This window comes from Achroia grisella, unplaced genomic scaffold (genome assembly GCF_030625045.1).
Source record: "Achroia grisella isolate CSIRO2021 unplaced genomic scaffold, CSIRO_AGI_Agris_v1 utg308, whole genome shotgun sequence".
Lineage (NCBI taxonomy): Eukaryota > Metazoa > Arthropoda > Insecta > Lepidoptera > Pyralidae > Achroia > Achroia grisella.
This window is the reverse complement of record NW_026712791.1, coordinates 2,142,867-2,165,630: the sequence shown is the minus strand read 5'-3', so window position 1 is coordinate 2,165,630 and position 22,764 is coordinate 2,142,867. Positions and strand designations below refer to the sequence as shown.

The window sequence follows — 22,764 nt, the reverse complement described above, 5'->3', positions numbered from 1 at the left end:
TATTTAGAATGCTATGTGATATATATACTGATAACGTATGTATACTGTGAATTAATATCTTGTTTTAACAGGGATCAGGAACGTACGAGAAAATTCTGTAATATTGGAGACATTCAAGAGTACAATGACCGTTAAGTGGAACCGACACTTATTATCAGGTGACCATATCCATATGAAAAATTTAGAACAAGTTACAATGGAATTAAACATTTCTAATCATTGGTCTATGAGCTGAGATTAGATTCCTCTTAAAATGTATACCACCAGACAATAATAACAGTGTTAGTATGTATAAGTATTTGAAACTTTATGTGTTGTGAATCACAATGTAGGTACGTAAATATATATAAAATATGTAACATGTAAATATCTATTTCATTTGATTGATAACTAAAGATAAGCGGCAAATACGTTTATATTTAAGTGAAATGTATTGTTTCTTTGCAACGAAATAATGATTTTTCAAAAATAACGTGGTGTAATTGCATGGTAGATGTAGAGTTTTAAAACTACAATAAACTTAGCTTACTAAATTTAAGGAAATTTAAGTCGCGCTCTTTCAAATGTATCCCTAACTTATAACGATTTTCATTATAAATTATACCTAGTTATCTACTAATAGATATTGTACAACAATTCTTAAACATATTAAATGCATTATATATTAATTACTTAATAAATAAAATTAAATCCTAATAATACAATTGTAATACATGTCCAATTTTATAAACATTTCAACTTGTCGTGATAACTTTGTGAACTTAAGATTTTAATGCGGACGTATTATGTAGTATTTGTTTGGCAAGATAACGCACTCTCAAAGTACAACATATAAGTACATACATCTGTGCAAATTATATATAATCTGGGAAATATTCCTCAGTTATAATATTTATGATTTTTGCGTGTCATTCTGTGTAGTGGGTAAGTCGATGTAGTCGATAACTTCCCAGTTGTGTTCAGATTCTTCAGGGATGTTAGGTGGGAAGGCGGAACGCACTAGGGGTACACCCTGCGCGTCCAGCGATAGGTAGGAACGTATTGCAGCCGCAACTTCATCGTCCTCGGGTGCAGTCCGCGCCCTCGCATTGAACGGTCCCCCGATGTCCTCGCTCGGCAATTCCCAAATGTGCCATTGCGTCGTCATTTTGAAGTTCTGTAGAATATAATCCCATATAATAAGCAGTGATGACTCAACGTTACCGACTTAAGTGGCTACTTTTCTTAATAATAGTATTTCTTTCACGATATTTGCATAAAAAAATCAATGCATATCGTTAATTTTGTAGTTTAAAATAGATCATGTTCTTTGTCTTTTAATGACTTGGACTTTGTATTATATCTCCACATTTTTAGCGGCAAATAGAATATAATTATTATAGCCGTAGGTATAGTTTAACGTATTGTATAATAATAGCAATAATAATATTTACCAGCAACAAATTATCTTATAACGTCTACACCTATGTAATTACGAGAGAAAGCACGCACACATCAACGTCCAGCCAAAACGACCTACGTACGTACTAACTACGTATTTTTATATCGTCATTTACTGAATTTTTGAAAACCTATGAAAAAATTATTCAACAGATTAAAAGCCGAAGAAGCTGCGAATAGAATTTTTGAACGTCGTTTGTCTAGGACAAGGCAACGGCTGTTTAAACAAAAAAATATGAACACTATGAAGAATACATACTTAAAAAACTTAAAAATTTTTAATATTTATTTTGATGTTACTCTCTAATAAGTTTATTGCTGATATTTTACAGAAGTCTAAATAGTATTAGGTCCTTCTGGTGCCTAAAATTTCTATCTACTTATGCTATACCAATTCCTCTACTATGATTGTCTTAAACTCAGAAATACTTTAACAGATTTATATATTGCATGAGACATGCCAAACTAAAACTAATGTTTTTAGGTTCTCTAATAAAATTAATACCACACCTATTCCCATCCTTGCTAATTATTTAATTAAGTGTTTATTGAATTAGGTAATCAGTAAAATTAGTCTCCGTAAGTACAGAGTCTATTACTTTATACGACAAACACTTTGTTAATTAACTTTGTTATATGCAAATGTCAATTTAGTGCTTTAACAGGTGGGTAGCAAATATTGAATGCTAGTTCTGAACTTTTATATGGCATTCTAAAATCTATATCTAATGTTAAATGCGTATAGACTGAGCAAGGGGGAGGGGGATTATTGGTAATGTGGACTGACCTTATTCCACGCGGTTCCCCATGGAGACCATCACGATAAATTACTGGTGAATTTGTCACGATAGGCTAACTGACCTGACCTCAAGTTCATCTTATCATCCTCCACTACGCCAGCGTAAACCGTTAGCGTAGGCGAGTGTACCATTTCATTATCATCCATTAAATATATATAAGTCTTCAGAACTGACTCTTTATGTTTGTCTGAACTGATGGTTTATTGTGGAATCAAAATTTATGGAAAATGAAGTAACTGTAGATACAAATATATTCGACATATCTACATTTTCTTAAACTAGTAGTTTTCAATCATAATATAAGTGTTTCCGGCAAAGAATGGAACGTCTGAAGGAAGTTAGCGAATTATTCTTTGTCTTTATGTCAAAATCTTCTTATTTAATTCATAGGTGTGCTACATGCTATCATTGGCTATTACAGCCAATTATTTTGACCTCAGAACACGAGTGTGTACGAGTATATGAATATTATATTGTAATAATAACGTGGTTATACATAACTTCCTGTATACTACATTATACTCGTAGCTCAGCTGTAAAGAGATTACAAGCGTGACTGAACACTGTATAAATAATTAAACATATTTCATTATATTGAAAAAACATATATATTTGACAAAGTTGCATCATGCATTAGTTTTGTTACTCCTGCATGCATTCCTTAAACGGTGCGTAATTAGAATACTTATAATATAGACACTGTATTATTTATTAATGTGGCTGTTACACTACCCTACTTTGTAAAATATTATTTTTGAGTTCCAATAAATAAATATTATTATTATTATATGCTAAGTACTATGCCATGTATCTAATTAAAATAATATATTTTCTATTAAATAAAATTTCTAAATATCTTTTGTATTATATCATTTATATCCCTAAATATATCAAATCGTGTGGCACTACGTCAGTTTGCATACATTTCTAGCATACTGCGAATAGAACTACAAATAGTCGTGAATTAATAATAAAAAATATATACATACGAAATATTGTCATATAGTCAAACTATAATTTTGCTATATCTACGTACCGTAGTTAGATCCATACAATGTTCAGCACTAGGCTTCATATTAACCACAATAAATTATCTATTTGCGACCTTGTCCACTTCCGCTATGCTTACATTACAACCTTAAGTTAAATATACCTCTGCATCACAATGCATCACACTGTCTTGTTTCTACTCATATTAGTATATACACCTAGAACAATGATGTGAAATATATACTTATCCAGCCTATAATCTGTCTTTTTTCATTTTTCAGTAATATCTCTGTAAATCCTTATACATTTTGAAAAATAAAAAACTATTTCAATTTCTCTCCGCAGTATTAAATTAGTAAAAGACTTAAACAGTACAAGAAAAATATTAAAAGATATAATTTAAAAACAATTTTTTCTTATTTTTATTTGTTTGTTCTTGTCAACAAATCTTTACTAATAGAAAGTGTATACATATACCTCCCTCTTCGTAATACAATTGTTAGGCAATAGTTGTGTATTGTCTGTTGTGGACCACGGCCTTCTAAATGAAGTGTGACAAAGTTTAGAAACGCACCTAATTTTTTATGTGACTTGACTCTACTGTTCTATATTCGAAATTATCTGTTAATTGGATATATCTATTAATTACTTACGAAACGAATAAGAAGATTAAACCTGAAATTAAAATGTAATGAATTTCTGTTTTTTAATTTTTTTACTGTTATTTTTACTCGTCCTTGAATAACTTTTCCCAATTTGACTATTGATCATGCCTCCCTGCGGAATCTGACCTTATTTGTTAGATACCTCTCACTATCGTAGATGCAAACATAACTTCAATAACGTCACATTTCGCTAAGAACAATTTATCATGTCCAATTTTAAACGTCTTGATAATATCATGACAAATTGGCGACTGATTTACGGCAAATTAGCAAATATAATCTAACCAAGTGTGACGCACGACCGCTACTTTTGTTGTTCCAGCCAAGACAGGTCTGCTAATTCCCCCGGCAGACGTTTTATGACGCTATTTTGATTGAATAAAGCACGTGACGGTGACGTAGTTATGTTGACATACAAAGGGATTAGACGGCTCGTCTTATACTTATTTAATTTTTCCGTATACCGCAAGGAATTATCAAAAACCTCCGCTAAGAGTAGCTATTACCACTATTACTAAGAAAACAACGCATTTATGGGTAGTCAGATGGTTTGTTTAATAAATACATTTATCATTGTTGTGTCGCTTTTATATTCTCATAGACAAATTCTACTCATAAATGTATTAGTGTGCTTAGTATGAAATTTCTGAAAAACTACGTCTGTATGTACCATAATGAAACTAGGTTTTAATCAGTCAGTCTCTCACATTCTATCAGTCGCATCACTGCGTGTCTGTGTATAACGTTAACCTGTGAATATTTTTGATGGGTTCTTGCTAACGTGTACCTATCGGTCGAGGTTGGATCTAAGTACCTATATATAATCCTGCTAAACCCGGAGTGTGGGACATTAAAATAAATACTGTTGAATGAGTAATTTTTTGGTTAACGGTGTAACTATTTAATTTAGCTAATAAACAATAGATGGATTTAAAAAATATATTCTCTTTCAATACGATGTTAAAAAGATCAAAATTTCTAAATAGGTATATTACATTATTAAACAAAATACAAAAAAGATATTTTTTTTATTTACCAAATACTTAAGCCTTTGTGTTATGTTAGTGAATTAGTGGAGAAAGACTGATTCTCCACTGACTTGTTTTTAAACAATTCTACATTATAATGTGGTTCGTGGTCATTAGAGAAATTCGTTTACAAATATGTATATACAATGTAGGATCATTAAACGTAACAAAAGAATCGATGAGAATTCTTACCTGTTTAATTGTCAACCATAATACACATTGATGTACCGAATGACATGAAAGGTTAATACATAACCTTTCAAAGTCGTATTTAGCTAAAACCTAAGTAAGATTACAATAATTACTCATATAAAATCTCTTTAAACCTAGATTACACAAGGGTAAATAATGTAATTTACTACTAGTATTCTATTATAATAAATTTGTGCTATGATTAGATACGCTCGAGCTCAGCATCTTAAAAATAATAAATGTTTAAAAGTTCAAAAATAATGAGAATTAGTTTATTTATTGTCATTATTTTTTAACTTTTAACCATTTTAAACAAATTCCATTTTAGATATTGGAAAATGCTGGGCAATTTCGTAGCATGTAAAATGGTAACATGTTACTTCATTTTGAATTTATTTACTATTCGTAAATTGTAGTAAAGATTATTTGTATTCTATTCAAACCTCTGGTAAACAATGATGCTGGAGACAGTAGTAGTCGTGGTTGCCGTCGTGGTGGCACCACGTTCCGTCCGGGAAGTATGGGTCAAGCCCAGCGTCGTTGAGCTCTACACGCGGCGCGTAAAACCCGCCGCCCATAGAACGGCGGCAAAAAACTGCGCACCCCATCCACATGCGAGCTGTACATTAATTAATTATCTATTAAAGTAATTTATAAATCAATACTAGCTGATCTCGAAAATGCTGTTTTGACATGTAAATTAAAATTGTCTATTAAAATATAGAGGTTAATGGTAGAAGGGTGAAAATTTGCAATTACACGTATTTTTTAAATTCAAATTATTAAAAAAAAATAACAAAAACTAAAAAAAAATCTTAGAGATGGACAACTCTTATCACAAAAATTACTGAACTGATTTTAATGAAACTTTACAGTAATATAGCTTATACATCAGAATAACACATAGGCTATAATTTAAAAAGATATGTGTTATGCAGACAAAGTTACTTTGTAAATTTATAGATCTGGAAGAACACATTTATGTTGTTTAAAAGATAATTATTACAAATCAGTACGGAATTAACAAACGTATGGCGAAACAATAAATTCAGTTGAATTCAGACCAGAACCAACTCTGTTTAAAGCTGCTACCAATTTCAAAAAGAGGTAGCGCTGGTAATGAGAGTAGTCTGTAGTAGAGAAGAATTGTATATTTTAATATATATTTATTTAAAAACAAATATATATTAATATTGTACCTGATTACTTACTCGGATCGTGTGGTGCTTGCAGACCACCGCCACGAGGATCAAGTTCCGGCAACTTCATAGCAAACTCGCTACATTTCCTGGACGCCAACTCATTCGCACTCACACGTGTCTTTTTTCCACAGACCTGTGAATGCATGTAAAAAATATATATAATATTCTTACTACATTAATAATTTATTTGTGCTAGAAGATAAAAACTACATCCTATGTTTCGAAATGACCACAAGTCAACCTTTGTCCATTAGTGTATTTGTCCGTGTTATCGCTATATTTTAGCGTACTTTCTACACACTTTACACTAGGCGTTGATGAGATTACAATTTCTTTGATTTAGGTCTGTATGAACTAAATCATGACATGTAATGATTATAAAATAAAACCCATATCTTTGTTGGTACAGAATTTTTAATAAAATCTAAAAACCGGGTGAGAATGTAATTATGATTTCTTAAAAATTCTTCTTAAAATATTAAAAAGACATGCTTTCGACTCTTGGTCCAGATGGGGTAAACGGAGACAATATTTACTGTTACGTTAATGTACGCATGTTACGTCGTAGTGAGCGTATCATTTGATATGCCCATATTTAAATCCAAAATAGCAAGAGGCGTGCCTTAGCCGTCAATGGAATTAATTTGTTTTGACATCGTTATTTCTCAGCTCCCAAGAATCCGAAATATTAATTGTGTATAACTTTTTAGACCAGTTTTGAACTCATGACCTTTGAGGTCTAAGTGGGGTAGAAAACCACTATAACACTCTCAAATGTCTTATGAAGTCTTATGCATTTATCAACTCCAAGCCTCTAAATAAAACCTTAAGTCAAATGTCTAGTTCAACGTTAATAAATATCGACTTATGGATGAAAACTTTTGACCAGCAGGATATCAATGGGTTTGTATAGTAAATTTTTAACTCGGTTCGTGAAACATTCGAAAGGTTGGTTTTTGATATGTTATTGACTAAATTTCTTGTGACTTTTCCTCGGCACTTGAATGGGCCACCCCATTCATTGTGTCAATGCGGTTACATAGTGTAATCATAAACTTTATTTAGACGACTCATAATGTGGTAATGTGTGTTGGGATTTTCCCGATTTTTCTTAAGATTGCTTTTCTACCTAACATACACGTAAGTCATCTATTTAATTTAAGTTTTAAAAGAAAACACGGGGTGGATCATATGATATATCATATAATATATAATCAGATAAACCTGCCTTTGAATCATCACACAACACGACGTCATATGCAGTACCATCGCAATCAATTTGTGAGGAGCACGAGCGGCGGCGTTCCCGGAACCCTCGAGAACGTGACGTACAGCCGGATCGACAAGCCGCTTCACGCCATTCGCTCCAACCCCCCGAGCCCGAGTTGTTCCCGACGTTCGCTGCACCGTCATTGGACGCAGGACCTGTACTCCCGTCAGATGTTGCAGGCAGCCCAGTGCTAGTCGTTACCGCGCTGCCTGGTACACACTCTCCGCCTTGACACCACTGGAAATTATATATATTATTTCAGATTATAAGTTAAAATAATAGGAATGGAAAACTGTTGCAGTAAGCGGTAAACGTCATTTCCATACATGAACACTATTGTAGACATAATAATCTCAGGATAATTAACACAGCGCCATCTAGTCCCAAGTTAAGCTAGCTAAAGCTTGTGTATTGTACTAGATAACTGTAGTTCAGTTTTTTCATAAGGTAAGGGTGTTTTCTATGTATAAATATGTATGTATACATATTTATACATAGAGAACACCCAGACTGATACAAATAATAACACTCTTGAATACACTTGTTTGTGCCGTGCGTAGAATCGCACCCGCAACCATCGGAAGCAAGACGGTGTGCTAACCCCGTAGACTACCGTGGCCGTCATCATGTACCGTGGCCGCCGGGGATACCACTATATCCATGCGGTCCAGATGAGAAATAAAGCACGCTTATTATCCTGTAATTTCACTGCCTAATACATCCTACAACCGAAACACAGCCTACAAAGCAAGCTGCTTGGCGGCAGAAATAAATGAGTCTGATGTAGGTGCCCAATCAGATGACTTTTTAGTCTAATAATATGCATTTTACTAGGAATACAATATGAGTTGTATATTATTATACCTTGATCTATTCATAAGTAACTATACCGGATTCTGCAAGTTTTAAGTTTAATCACATTACTCAATATAACTTTTGTCTATACGTTTTTTATGATATTTTTCGAATAATAAGTGTCCTGAAACATCATTTTTGCACCAAGGCTCAGAAGTATTACGCCATATATTTTCAATATAAGAATGATTTTCAAGCAAATCCGGGAAACGTAGAGGATTACAGAAATAAGATTTTTAGTACAGTATCAACCTTTTGACGGACAACAACTGTTATGTTACAATATACAATATGTTACAATCGATGAGGTTTTCTTCTGTGTTGGTTTCATACTTATATTATTACGACTGAAGTATTTTTTTTTATTTAAAACAAATGGAATGGATTTATTATTTATTTTTTGCAAGACACGATTGTCCCCACTTTTGTGAACTACGCTGCGTTTGATCAAAACTAACACTAACCATTCGAGGTCCACATGGAGTACCGGGTAACGCTGGTCCAGCATAGTAAAAACCGGCACGATGAGGCGAACGACACGCTAACTGCACGCAGTGTTCACTAGAGATGACCGATGGGGATGGTGCAGCGTCCACGTCTCGTAGAAACACCTAGTATTAGAAAGTAGTTGAATTGACTTGTAAATAATACTTTAAGTGTTTGGTAAATTAACGGCAATATTATAAAACTGGTTAGTATATCTTAGGTAATATATTATTATGACAACTTAGTTATACTTATAAGTATGTATATAAGTAGGCTTAGTTGAATAATTTTACAAATATAATAAAAACAAAATACAGGACAAGAGAACGTAAAGTAATTAATTACTTCTGCGTTCTTACTGTAGCGTGTGTATTATAAGCGTAAGCGTTTTTATTTTCCCTCGCAAACAAAAAGCGTAACAGACTATATTGAAATAAGCATAACAAGCTGCACGTCATACTATTCTGTTAAAAGTATATTAGTTATGAAAATATGTTAAGTGCTGGCGTATTTACTATGTACAATCAAATGTTGTCAATAAGGGATTCGTTCTCTGAAATAAACACTCTGTAATGTAGACATAACGATAAATAGCTGCCAACATTATATATTTGGATATTAAAAGTTTTTTTTAATATTTATAGTAGTATAGAGTACAGAGATCTGTTTATAGTGTGTTTAGTAATAGAACAGAAATAATGTTTATTTAAATTAATTTAATATAAGCACTTTAAATACTCTATTTTATTCTACCGTTCATTTGAAATACGAATACAGTCAAAAAGAATTAGCTGCCAACATTATATTATTGGACACTAAAAGTTTTTTTAATATTTATAGTAGTATAGACTACAGAGATCTGTTTATAGTGTGTTTAGTAATAGAATAGAAATAATGTTTATTTAAATTAATTTAATATAAGCACTTTAAATACTCTATTTTGTTCTACCGTTCATTTGAAATACGAATACAGTCAAAAAGGATGAGCTGCCAACATTATATTATTGGATACAAAAATATTTTTTTAATATTTATAGTAGTATAGAGTACAGAGATCTGTTTATGGTGTGTTTAGTAATAGAATAGAAATAATTTTTATTTACATTAATTTAATATAAACACATTAAATACTCTACTATTTTATTCTACCGTTCATTCGAAATACGAATACAGTCAAAAAGGATGAGCAAAAACATTATTTACAATTTTTTTTAATTTATTTATTTCGTTTCTGAATAAAATAATATTTATTTAGAAACGAAATAAATAAATTAAACCATTTATAACATACGGGTATTTAAGATACCAAATTTAGCCTTTGGTATCTTAAATACCCTGGGTAATTTTCTTCCATACCTTGAACCTTTTTGTACACATATTCATAAAATACTGTAGCATGATTTACTTACAGCACTCAAGTCAATATTACCTCGCATTGCTTCTTAGCACCCCATAAAGCACCAGGTGCTCCACCAAACCTCTCATGCTGCAGTTCAGTTGGAGTATCCAAATCATCACCCCCATCCAATAGACACGTGGCCCATCTAGAAATCAATAGTGATTTTTTGTCAGCCGATTGTTGTACCGACTGCTAGGATAGAATCACTTCATTGTCATTGACGATATAAGAGGGTTAGGTCAGTATATTGTGGAAAACGACCATGAATGACGTTCCCGTTGGTATCTGACTGAAAGGATATATCTAGCGGGGATATGCTGTTAGTCACAGCAACCAATGGGGGAGACGAAGTGATTTTAATTGATTAGGAATTCTCTGATCTCTTTAATATCGAATTATGTTTGTTATCATTCTTCGAATATTGTAAATGTATAATTACACCAATAATAAGGATAATTAATAATAATTTATTGAATGAATTATGACAAGTGAATGATCGATTGATGTATCTGCGTGTAATTACAGACGTTCTATGACTCTTTTTTGAGAAACCTGGAGTGAAGATTGGTAAAATAGTTTTATTTTAATTATCATTTAATTAGATTGTGGTATTAAATAATACTGATATGAAAACTTACTGTAAGTCTGCAGCAACACGGGCGCTGCAAGAAGACCAGGTGGCCTCCCCACTGGTGCCGCGTGACGGTGACATAATATACCCGTCACGGGCGCAAGTGTTGCCTGAACCGTCATGATGCATACCCAGACTAGAACAGAACATTCGCTGTTGTGTGATTGTGTTTCAATAACTTTCTTTTTCATACAATGTTAACACATTATACGAGAATGCCCAAGGAGGGTTGAAGTCAGTCAAGCGGCCGGTCAAATAAAAAAACTGAAGCTAAAACCACTCCCTCGTAATATGAATTTGAGTGAACGAATTGATGATCGGACTATTAAATACTTAATCAATACGAAAGAAAGAAATATATCAAATATATACACTTCTAATTATATAGCCTATTACTGAGTGTAGTCATTGAGATTATAATAAACTTATGTATTTATATCAGTTATGTTATATTATACTTAATGTGCTGACTATTTATTGTCGCCATTAATGTCGAATTTAATTTGCCAATAATATTTTTATTTACTAGAACTAAACTTCAGTACTTATATCTCACATATACATATAATTACTTACAATTATAATATATTAATTATAATTATAAACTATGCTCATATAATATAATATATGGTAGTATATAGAAAATATATACCAATTTATATACTAAACTATTTTATATTTTAATAAAATTTCCCATTTATTAGCAGCATTTTGTCTTTATGTTATATATACAGTTATGTCCTTTCAAAGTTTATATTTTATATTTACGGATTTAATTGATATTGTTTTAAACAAGAATATCGTTAAAGACAAATATCCTTCATTATGTTACTTAAATATACCAACTTGTGTCCAATCTCGTGGGCGAGGATGTAGACGGAAGTGAACCCAGCGGAAGGATAGGGCCGGCCGAGGACATCAGCTGCTCCGAATTCAGCCACCACACACGCGTGCGGTAGTAGGCACACGCCGCCCACCGGTGCCAAGCCCATTGTCACTCCGTTGCGACGACCGCCCTCGTCCGAGTAAAAGTCTAGCCTGTAATCATAGACGACATAATAAAAATACGTGAGATTGCTTTCTCTGTATAGTATAAATATGTATGTTTGTATTCATGAGGATGTCCCTTAGTATGTATTTATTGCTTGTTTTCCTATTTATTTATTAGTTACTCCTGCTTCGCACGGGTGTACTATATACCTATATGTATATAAATCTTCCTCTAGAATCACTCTATCTATTAAAAAATCCGTTGCATAGTTTTAAAGATTTAAGCATACATAGGGACAGACAGCGACAGCAACTTTATTGTATATACTATGTAATTATGAAATATTTATTTTCTTCATTATCTATTGTAGAATTCGTTATGTTTTTTTGCATTCCTATTAGTCCTAACATAACTTCTTACATTCAAACAAAAAGACTTAAACTTAAGTTTTAAACTACTTTAAGAAAATATCCCCATTTTATAGGGCATCTATATGTATATTATTAAGCATCCATTAGTTTCATCCACCTTTCCGAAAACATAAAGCAAATGTGCTAATTTACGTAATTGAGTTTCACATTCTTATTCTTCTCAACATAGAGCCAAACTAAAAGACTGTTAATTTAACTCTAACAAAATATCCGCCTTTTAGAGGACAGCTATATAAATATTACTAAGCATTAGTTTCATTCACCTTTCCAAAAACATAAAGCAAATGTGCTCATTTACGTAAATAAGCCTAAACGAGCTTCAGGAAAAACAAATATTTACAATATATGAACATAGGGCTTAGCTACGATTCTTTGCCATGAATTGTCGTGGAGTTTTTGTGTAGAGAACGGATGATTTTAGTATAATAAATTAGTCTAGTGTAGACCTATCGCATCGAACTGCTCTTCGCGGGACGAACCGCGCTGTGTACAAAGCACCCAAGATACGATGCTATTTTGTTCTATTCCTTGCACCTTTATGTTTTTACATTTTGAATAACAAATATAATAAATGTGAAAACTTACTTACCCGGATAATAATAAAGCCATATCCCAATGTTCGGGGTCATCATCGTCCTCGACATTCAATGATCGCTGATACGCACAGAACGAGTCAAGCAGACGTCCTCTCTCAGCATGCGCTGGCAACTCTGGTGGTTGACTACGCAGTAATGTCAACCTCACTAATGATAATTGGATGTGTGTACCAAGAGATGAGTGCTGATATAATGCTTGCACCTGTGAACAGATATGGGTTCGATGCGTCATGCGCGACTTGACGACCTGATGTGGTAGGTAAATATATGTATTTCATAATCATGTCCATCTATTACCTCGTATACTGTCGATAAAGTGAATAAAGTCTATCATTATCATGCTGGCTAGAAGGCTTCATTTGTTTTAATTTCGAGTTATCTAGATATTACATTAATATGTATTAGGTTGTCCTAATACATATACTTACACTCACACATGCACTTCTAAATCCTTACAGGTTAATATTCAAAGTCTTTGAAAGCAGTTTAACCCATTTGGTCGAATAATTGTTCTTCAAGTAAATTTATAGTACCATTTTTAAAGACAAATTATTTAACCACCTATGAATAAAATGAACAAACACTTAGCCTGTTTTATTTTGAAATAAATACACCAAATGTGTATATACTTACACCATTTATATATGCCAACAACATGTCACGTATATCAGCCTCATTGTAGTTCAGAAAGGGGTAAAATATTTTGTAGGCGGCTTCATCCAAGAACAGAGCTATTTCTATGGTGTAGCTGGCTGGGCCCGGTTTGACATGTGGCTGGAGGCGAGGGCGGCGCGGTCGGGGCCGCGGTCGCAGTGGGCGCGCATCGTCGAACGGTGCGGGCGGTGGTGGCGCCCGCCTTATCACGTGTGCCGTGCGGTCTCCGCCATTTTCCGCCCGACCCGTACTCCACGGCAATGGCCGTACTTCATATGTTGAATTGTCTACTACAATTAATCCATGCTGAAAAATTAACCATATGGATGGTGTAATGTTCTATTTTCAATTTAATCCTGAATATAATATTAGTTATTGTTAAAATTTGGGGTTTAGTACATGTTTACTAATAATATAGTTATCGGCTCTTAACAAATTTAATAATTTCATGGTATATAAAGTTATATATAAAATTGATCCAGTTTTGGTGGCTCTTATATTGGTCAAACAAAACATACAAAGAGTAATCAAAAAATCGACAACCTGTCTGCGATTCCTGAATGTGGAAATAAATCTGTATATACAATTGCATTCGTCGAAAGATGCTGATCGGCACTTTTTATTCACGAATGAAAAAAAGGTGTGATCAACAGAGAGAACAAACTCTATTCTGTTCGATAATGGAGGAGGAGAGATCCGTCTGCACTCGCCCCCTAACGTCCGGTGAAGCTGTAAAGGCCAGCTGCGGCCAACAGCATTAGAGTAGTCCGAAACAATAAAAAAAGCACTTTAAATAATGTAACTACCATTAATATAAATACTAACAAGAGTGTGATCCTTGCAGGCAGAAAACGCAGCAACCGCTCCAGGCCCGGAATGTAAGAAATGGCAGGTAGCATCGACTGTGGATAGTGGCTCTTCTTGTCCCTCGTCAGACCAAACGCGGAACTGTGGTGATACCAGCCGCCTGTTTGGCACCAGCTGAAGTTCAAAACTTCTGGAATATAATATATTTAACCTTTAAATAAGTGTAATAACGGCCTCGGGGATCCAGGGGTTTAGCACACCGCTTTACTTCAGCTTGTTCGATTTTCACACAACAAACATGGTATTTATGAATGTGATTGTTTGTGTTGGTCTGGGTGTTTTCTATGTACTTACGTATTCACAAAAAATATTTATGTATTTTTATCAGTAGTCTAGTACCCATTACACGAGCTTAGCTTAACTTGATACTTAATGGCCTTTGAAATGGCTGGGTGAATTTTCCAAGGATATGATTATTATAAATAATATTCAATTAAAAAATAGTTTTTATATTATTTACGAATATCTTCATGACATGCCTGTATACAAAAACATTTTAAATATATTGTGACAATATCAGGCCTCAATTTTATGGGACTAACTTTAATGGAATGAACACAAATGAATTACGTGGTAGTTAGTTATGCATAGAATACAGATCACATTAAAAACTGTTTATAAGTTTTGCGGTTATTTACTTTATCTTAAGATATTAACAAATCAAGTTACATTACGACGACAACAATGCCCAACAACAATGGATAGAATATTCATTTATTTTCACTCTCAGCATATATTGCCAATATAAAATCCTGATTTAAATTCACCTCAATCTGTAGACTTCAGATTATTCTTAAATAACGAATTTATAGTACATTTATGTACCTACATAGTGTTCAGAGAGAGGACAACAATTAAATTACTCATAATTTTATGAAATAAATTTAATATTGCAACAATTTAAGTTTTTTTATCCCAGATAAATAATCACATTTTCGGCGTTTTAGTATATAGCTTAGCTTATAATCTTCTAATTTGCTATGTAGAGCGCTAAAGTATAGTGAGAATGTATGTTACTGAATAATTATCAGGCTTAACATAATATTTATTAACATAGAAAATGTTGAACACTGCACACGTTAAGTAAATTTAAATTAATATATCCGAGAGAATTCGTGAGCTAATTTAGAGAACAATGCATCCTATTAATAACATAGCCAATGTCATAAAAAGCGACATACATAAAAAGAGTTAATTTAACTCACCGTCCAAAAGCATCAAAACTGTATGGAAGAGGTATCTCATCTTGCAGCTTGTCCGCCGCAGACTGTGCCTCGCGGGGCAGCAGGGCTGGCAAATACACTACTTGCACGTCCGTGCTCTCCGTCTCTCGTGGCTCGGCTTCGTCCTCACCTCGCCCCGCCCCGAACCACCAGCTCTGCGCCGGCAATAACTCCTGCACATCACCACATATCACTTTGTTGTCAAATTGTCAGGTCCAAATTATAATAATTAAAACGCATCTTACTTGAAAGTAGCCGACCACCGTCTGATCGTTGTAGAATTAGTTATAATTATATTGACTACCGTATATTTATATTTGATCCTAATAATTTAGTGCTGGTTGGTAGTTTATATTCACACGTTCGTTCACGACTTGTAAATGTGAACATACAAGGATTATTTAAAAGAGCAACCCATAAGTTAGAGCAGCAGCTCATAAGCAGCAGTAGATAATGAGCAGTAGATAAAAAAATTGTTATGACTATTCAAAAGTGCTTAAATTAAGTTTATTTGAATAAATGATTTTCTATTCTATTCTATTCTACGCAAATAATAAGTGATTACTTAAATAGACTGCAGTTGTAGTTATAGTAGTGGCAAATAATGACGAATATCGTTATTTCTTTCGATATAAAGTCCTCAGGAATGCCATACCATGCGCGATGCAGTAAACTCTCTTTTATGGATTTGTTTTTATGGATGTTAGTAATGAATTAAGAACTTTGCCTGGATTAATGGCATATACTAGCGGAGAAATAATGAAGATGTAATAGGATCAGATGTGGTCAAATATTATTTCGGAGTTAATCAAAAGAACCAAAGGGAGAACTACTCGTACTAGCAGTGCAACTTTATATAGCTCATAACTAAACAATACCTACTACAATTTTTACTTACACAGTTTTAATACCTAAATTTTATTATTTCATTTTTCGAATATACTTCTTGTAAATAGTAAATAGTCATTACTAATCATATAGTTAATAATAAACAAATTAACTAGTACCGACTAGAGATAAGAAATAACTTAAGAGGAAAAAAAAAATAAGAAATAACTGTCACATGCAAAAAATAAATGATAATCCGAGGCACCAATATATTTGTAATTTACTTTTCGCTGTTCTTATATTGTCCGAAGAAATTTATAGGTACCAATTCATTTCAGTTCAGACGTTTTAGAATACAGTTAGACTTATGATGCAAATACGTAAGATTTCTTCCCTCTATTACCACATTTATGTACTTAACATAAATGAAACACATCATAAAAAAGAGTAGATTTTATTATTTCCGTATGTACCTACAAAAAAATAGAAATTACGTGCCAAGCGCAATTCACAACTCGTAGGTGCTCAAAAAGGAGCAAATTACAAACTGATCACAACACAATTTTGATTTATCTTAGGTTTGGATAACTAGTACCTACATTGTTTACCTGCAAATTTTTTCCGCAATACGTATTTATTAACTTCAGATTATTCAAATTTTTGTTTAAGTAGTCGCTATGACAATTATACACAAAACAAATATAATAATATTTGTTTAGGTTGAAGGATGAGATAAGGTAGTGAAAGTACAAGGTACATGGCAATGATGGCTTAGTCCTGCAAAATGGCAACAAAACATGGGTCATTCAAGCGCTATCACTGGTGTAATATGACGCCATAACACGATGTCCGTGGTTCATAAAGATGACGGTTATAACTTACCACCTATTGCAGCTGATTGGAATATATGTTGTTTATTCTTAAGTAAGTAGAGAGTTTTCCAAGTTTTAGAAATAACAATTGCTTATTTAATTTTTATTTGTTGAAATTGGACAGCGATTGGAATGATATACCAAATATTACGAGAAGCTTACATACAGCTCTAAAAACCATAGTTAAATTGCTGATACTGAAACAAAGAAAATTGCTAAAAACTATTGTTTTAATTCTGTACCGTAAATATAAATTATATAAACTGTTTTTTTAAAACATATGTACGATATGTGATATCTATGTATGTATTCTCTATTAGGTAAGTGCACAAACCCACGACAACAACGCTTGACCGGTAAAGTTTTAACTCATTGTGGATTACTCAGCAACTCTAGTATTTGAAGTCTTTATTTGACAATATAATCAATGTGGGTATCAGGAACACGACAAAATGAACTTAACGTGCCGATAATAAATGCTATATATCAAACGAGGTCGAGGGGATATGGGTGACTAGGCGCGCGACATCTTAACCACTTTTGTACCATTGTCATGTCCATGACGCATTCTGGCAACTTCCCACGGCAGTTTTATTGTTTTAATAGATCACTAGACATTCAATTAACGCTTATACAAATATGTAGACGATAATAATCTATAAATAACGTTTAGCTCTTGTTTAGGTTTCGGTTGAGCTTTTAGATACTATTCACACAATTTATTCAACATTTTTATATTTATGAAGAGTTTTTTAAAGTTATGTCATTATTAGATATCATAAAACAAACAGAATACAGAACATTAAAAATAATTGAATATTACCTAATATCGAAACAGTAATTAAGCCACAAACCTTAAGTTTTATTGCATAAAGAAATATCTGACACGACAAAATATATCAAACCTTAGGTATATAAAGCATTGTCAACCCTATATTTATAAAATACAGTTGTATACATGTTGACATAATAATCTACAATCCATTATACATTTTTTTTTTCTCTATTATTCAAATAACGGAACTAATTATATTAAAACAATAAGCCGCAAAACTGCTCAGCAGTTTATCTGCAGCAATTTGACTATCCCAAGGGATAGAGATGGCGGCCACCCAACCAAATGTACTCATTTGGTTGGGATGCCAATTCCGCCATACATAGTGCACTTGCTCCGCTTTACTTTTAGCCAACCATTATTAAACAATATTGTTTATATGGTTTACACTGTCGGGGCACCAGTGGAGGACGATAAGATGAGTGAAATCAGGTCAATTAGCCTTTCGTGGCAAATGCACAAATATTTAAAATGATGGTTTCCAGAAACCGTTTCCAGGAACTGCGTAGACGCAACTTGACATGGTACCTTGCTAGCAATAGAATTACTAATTGTAGCACAATCAAAGCCATTATTATAAATGATTGCATACTTAGTATTAATACACAATTACAGTAAAAATCTGTGAACTTTTTAAATAAGTAGTAATTAATTTTGTTAGGTAACATTGCTATGTCTCATTTATAGGATTTTTAGAAAAGCACATGATGGATCTTTGTCCACAAACAATGGCATTGAATGAAAATGTAAGTTTATTTACTGTGCTTATTGTAACCTGTGGTTCTAATATACAAATTTTAGCAAGTCAGTCGTACTGATAGAGACGAGTGAAACCGAAATCAACACGTGAGTCAGCGAAGTGTAGGTCCGACATTAGCGGATGCGAGAGAACTAAAGGGGAAAGTAAAACTATTTGTTTTTCCTTTTCTTTGACTCAAGACAATGAGTAAGTACCTCGTAGTGAATTACTGGCACCCGACAGGTGCCATGCAATTTATTGTGGAAGTAGTCATTAATTTTTGTATTCAAATTGTAAGTTACGTCGGTATATGACGGATGATGAAAGTTATTCACATCAATCTCAATTACGCGAAGTGTTGTGGTGATCACGTCGCATGGTTGGCGCGTCGGCCCGTGCAACGGTAGGCCCGCAACGGCGTCCGTCTCTCAGCCGTACAGCCGCACGGTGAACGCCACGCTTGCACCAGGGTTGCCATATTGAAATTATTAACCTCGTACGAAAAATCAACAATGTGATAAAATAGCGTACTTACATTTACAGTAAATCTCTTTCAACGAAAATCGCTCAAAATACTCAGTATTATGAGCTATTTTTATTGGTCAAAATCTCGTACATAAAAATGTCAAATTATTCTAATGCTGTTGGGCGCAGCTGACCTTCACAGCTTCACCGAACGATAAGAGGCTAGCTAGATGGCACACCTAACCCGCGGAAAGACTTATGGAGCGGCTGAAGCCCAACTCTCAGGCCGTAATTTCGATCCCCATTTAAATTGGACGGGGTACCGAAGGTCAAATATATCGTATTTGAACGAGGGTCCCCGAACGGTTGGCATCCCTGTCTTGTGCTCTCATAATGGAGTTCGCTATGCAATGTGAATCATCGACAGACAATTGAACTGTACGTGACGTTTGCGCTTGTGTAACTTGCTACGTGATCCAGTGCGGGAAAGACCTAAACTTAATTTCATTACATAATATAATTACTAAAATAAAATTATATACCCAGTTACCGACGGACTAGAATTTTGTGAAAGTTTTATTAGTTTACGAGTAGTAAACAACCAAAACAATAATTTGTTTTTTTTTATTATAATATTTTAGTGTACTTAATTTATTTGCGTGTATCCAATTCTGTGGTCATGATTCACAGTTGATTTCGCTTCTAAATGACATTCTAAGTCCGAATGCCAAGAATTCCTTTACATATTATCAGTATAATTTGGTATTAGTTGAAGTAGATATATTTCTTCCAAATGACATTTCAAATATAATGACATTATTTACATATAAATTCCGCCAATAATAGGTACTATCTGCCTATTACATTAATAAATTGGTAGTTGTCAAAAAATTCATACGCAAATTTTTTTTTTTTTGAGCTGGCTGAATATGAAGGAATCAATTTCAATTTTTAAAAATCGTTAATACGTTGGAGAGTCTTACTTGGCAAAATATTGACATATACTTGTAGAAAGAAACCGATTACAAAGCATTCCAAAGTATGATAAATACCAGTTGTGTTTTATATTTAACTACATATTCAGAGTCCGGTACTTCTATTATTAATAATACGAGAGATACCTACTGCATACCATATGCAGGCTGCATGTATTGTTCAATCACCATTAGCAACCGTCATTATTATTAGCAATAATAACAGCAAGTTTACACCTGCCAACTTACACCACTTACATACCACTATCTTCAGCTTAATTTCACCAAATTAGGTGTAGGTAGGTTAATTTGCTAGATACATGACTCAAGGAAACAAACAAAAGCCGAAAACACTTTCTTAACTAATGACAATAGTCACGAAAACGTTATCTCTCTTGAGACATCATATCGAACCTGTTTTCTTATTGGATTTGACGTGCAGCTGTCTGTCTCGATCATCTTGATCCCAAACACCAACTATCTATTACACTACATTGCACTTTAATTATTTATATCAAAAAATGTTCTATACCTATATACTAAAAATAATTCAACTGCTGAGTACAGTAATACGATACGATACCATTTAAAAAATAAGTAAGTTGATACTTATCTCATTTGAAACATGTAATATTTTGCGTTACATCACAGGTCAATTAATATAATATATAATAAAAATTAATGAAATGCCAGAAATTTGTGAATATTTATATTTTGTATGTGTGTCTTAAAATGTAATACTAACCTACATTTATTTTATTTAGTGTTACTAACATAAAAGCTTTGGAACAACATAATTTTTAAATCGAAATAGAATAGACACATACATTTATTCTCTTTTTTTCAGGTCTCACCCGCCAATATTAGTAATAAGCAAATTCCAAGTCTCTATCTCATATTGTTTAGGACTGTTCCATTAACATCTGTGACAAACAGATAAACATCGCAGTGAGACGAAAAAGGTTATTGTTTAGTAAACAATATCGAAATCATTTGTTCAATATTTATGAATAAAATTGTACTATTTTAAAAAGAAAATTAATTAAGTATCTAAATTAATATTATCACTAATAAGTGTTTACCGCGGTTTCGATTTAGAAATTAAAAGAAATTCTTTTTCATATTGTCATAAAAATGTTTCAGCCATCCATTGACAAATTAATCAGTATGGCAGGACAAGTCAGTTTATATAAATATAAAGATATGAGATATTCAGAAATCTAAGGAAATATTTACACCAATAATATTGTCGCTATATTATATCTAATGATGAACTATCGGCGTGTACATCTTCTACAATGCTTTTATTTTTAACTTTAAAATGTTAACAAACACTATTTTGTTTCATATATTTATTATTATACATTGGTTCGCAGCAACAAGTGTAATGTAAAGTATTATAAAAATAATTTCATCATACATTTCACAATATTCTCACAGCGGAAATATTTTTTACCTTCTAATATACCCAATATTAGAGGGTATTTTACTTCTCAACTATTTCAATATCACGTTAGCTAGGTAACAATCAATAATTAAAATATAAACGAGTTATGAATTATCTATACGTGAACTATGATGATGAATGAACTAGTGCTTAACAATAAAATTCGAAACCTGATAATTATCTATAATAGTTACAGGTCGCTTAATATATTTTAAAATAAGATATTATCGTTAATGTATTGTAATCAATAATATTAGAGAAATGCTACTAATACATTAATGCAAATATATCTATAAATTATTCTATTTAATTTAAATAAGGAAGTGTTAAAATAATGCCGCTTAACTAAGAACGCGGCATTTGCCGCCCGCCCTAGTAGCGGTCGCTACTCACGGGGAAACGCGCAGGCGCACCGGCTCGTAGCACGAAAAACAGCGCTACAGTCACTATCTCAGCACGCGCCATGACTACCCTCTGACATTGCACTTCACAAGCTATAGGTCGAATCGTCGGTTCACTCCCGATACACCACTTTAGTATAAACTCGCACGGAAGTTACATGCAGGTGCTTTGAATATCAGTAAGCGCGATGCACCGTGCGAGAACCGTAGGACCGTTGTTACGTCGCGATTAGAACGCGTACACTTATGCGGCGCCAACTACTGAATAAGCGCTGCGAGCCCCCGAGTCAACACCTTTCGCACCTCGGAGAGAAAGTCGTAGGAAAGTGCAGATTTTGGCTGTCAAGGCACCGCCCACATGCGTCCCCGGAGGAGCATTGTCACGAGTCATCCATCACGCGAAGCGGGCAGGCAGTTTCCGCTAATCAAAACAAACGAACGTTATCGCGTTGCGGTCGTTTGTACGGAGCAATCATGCACGAG

At 33.4% G+C, this 22,764-nt stretch overlaps 1 protein-coding gene across 1 annotated transcript; it reads right to left on the bottom strand.

Annotated features, from left to right (window-relative positions):
- Positions 1 to 343: 343 nt before the first annotated feature.
- On the bottom strand, positions 344 to 22,345 carry LOC131843441 (A disintegrin and metalloproteinase with thrombospondin motifs adt-2-like). Its single transcript, XM_059192085.1, has 13 exons — positions 22,274 to 22,345; positions 15,703 to 15,893; positions 14,456 to 14,627; positions 13,610 to 13,936; positions 12,970 to 13,178; positions 11,805 to 11,996; positions 10,966 to 11,094; positions 10,358 to 10,472; positions 8,907 to 9,053; positions 7,546 to 7,824; positions 6,327 to 6,450; positions 5,559 to 5,734; positions 344 to 1,156 (listed from the first exon to the last, which is right to left on the bottom strand). The coding sequence occupies exons 1-13, from the start codon at positions 22,343 to 22,345 to the stop codon at positions 893 to 895; spliced, it is 2,397 nt and encodes a 798-aa protein (XP_059048068.1). The 3' UTR covers positions 344 to 892.
- Between the last annotated feature and the right edge of the window lie 419 nt (positions 22,346 to 22,764).

What these genes read in the sequence shown, in the direction of transcription:
- LOC131843441 (XM_059192085.1), bottom strand. Translation starts at nt 22,345, where the DNA reads ATGGCGCGTGCTGAGATAGTGACTGTAGCGCTGTTTTTCGTGCTACGA. An exon ending in GTGCGCCTGCGCGTTTCCCC is followed by an intron (nt 15,894 to 22,273) that starts GTGAGTAGCGAC and finishes GGTGATGTGCAG; the next exon opens with GAGTTATTGCCGGCGCAGAG. An exon ending in GTGCTAAGAAGCAATGCGAG is followed by an intron (nt 9,054 to 10,357) that starts GTAATATTGACT and finishes TTCTAATACTAG; the next exon opens with GTGTTTCTACGAGACGTGGA.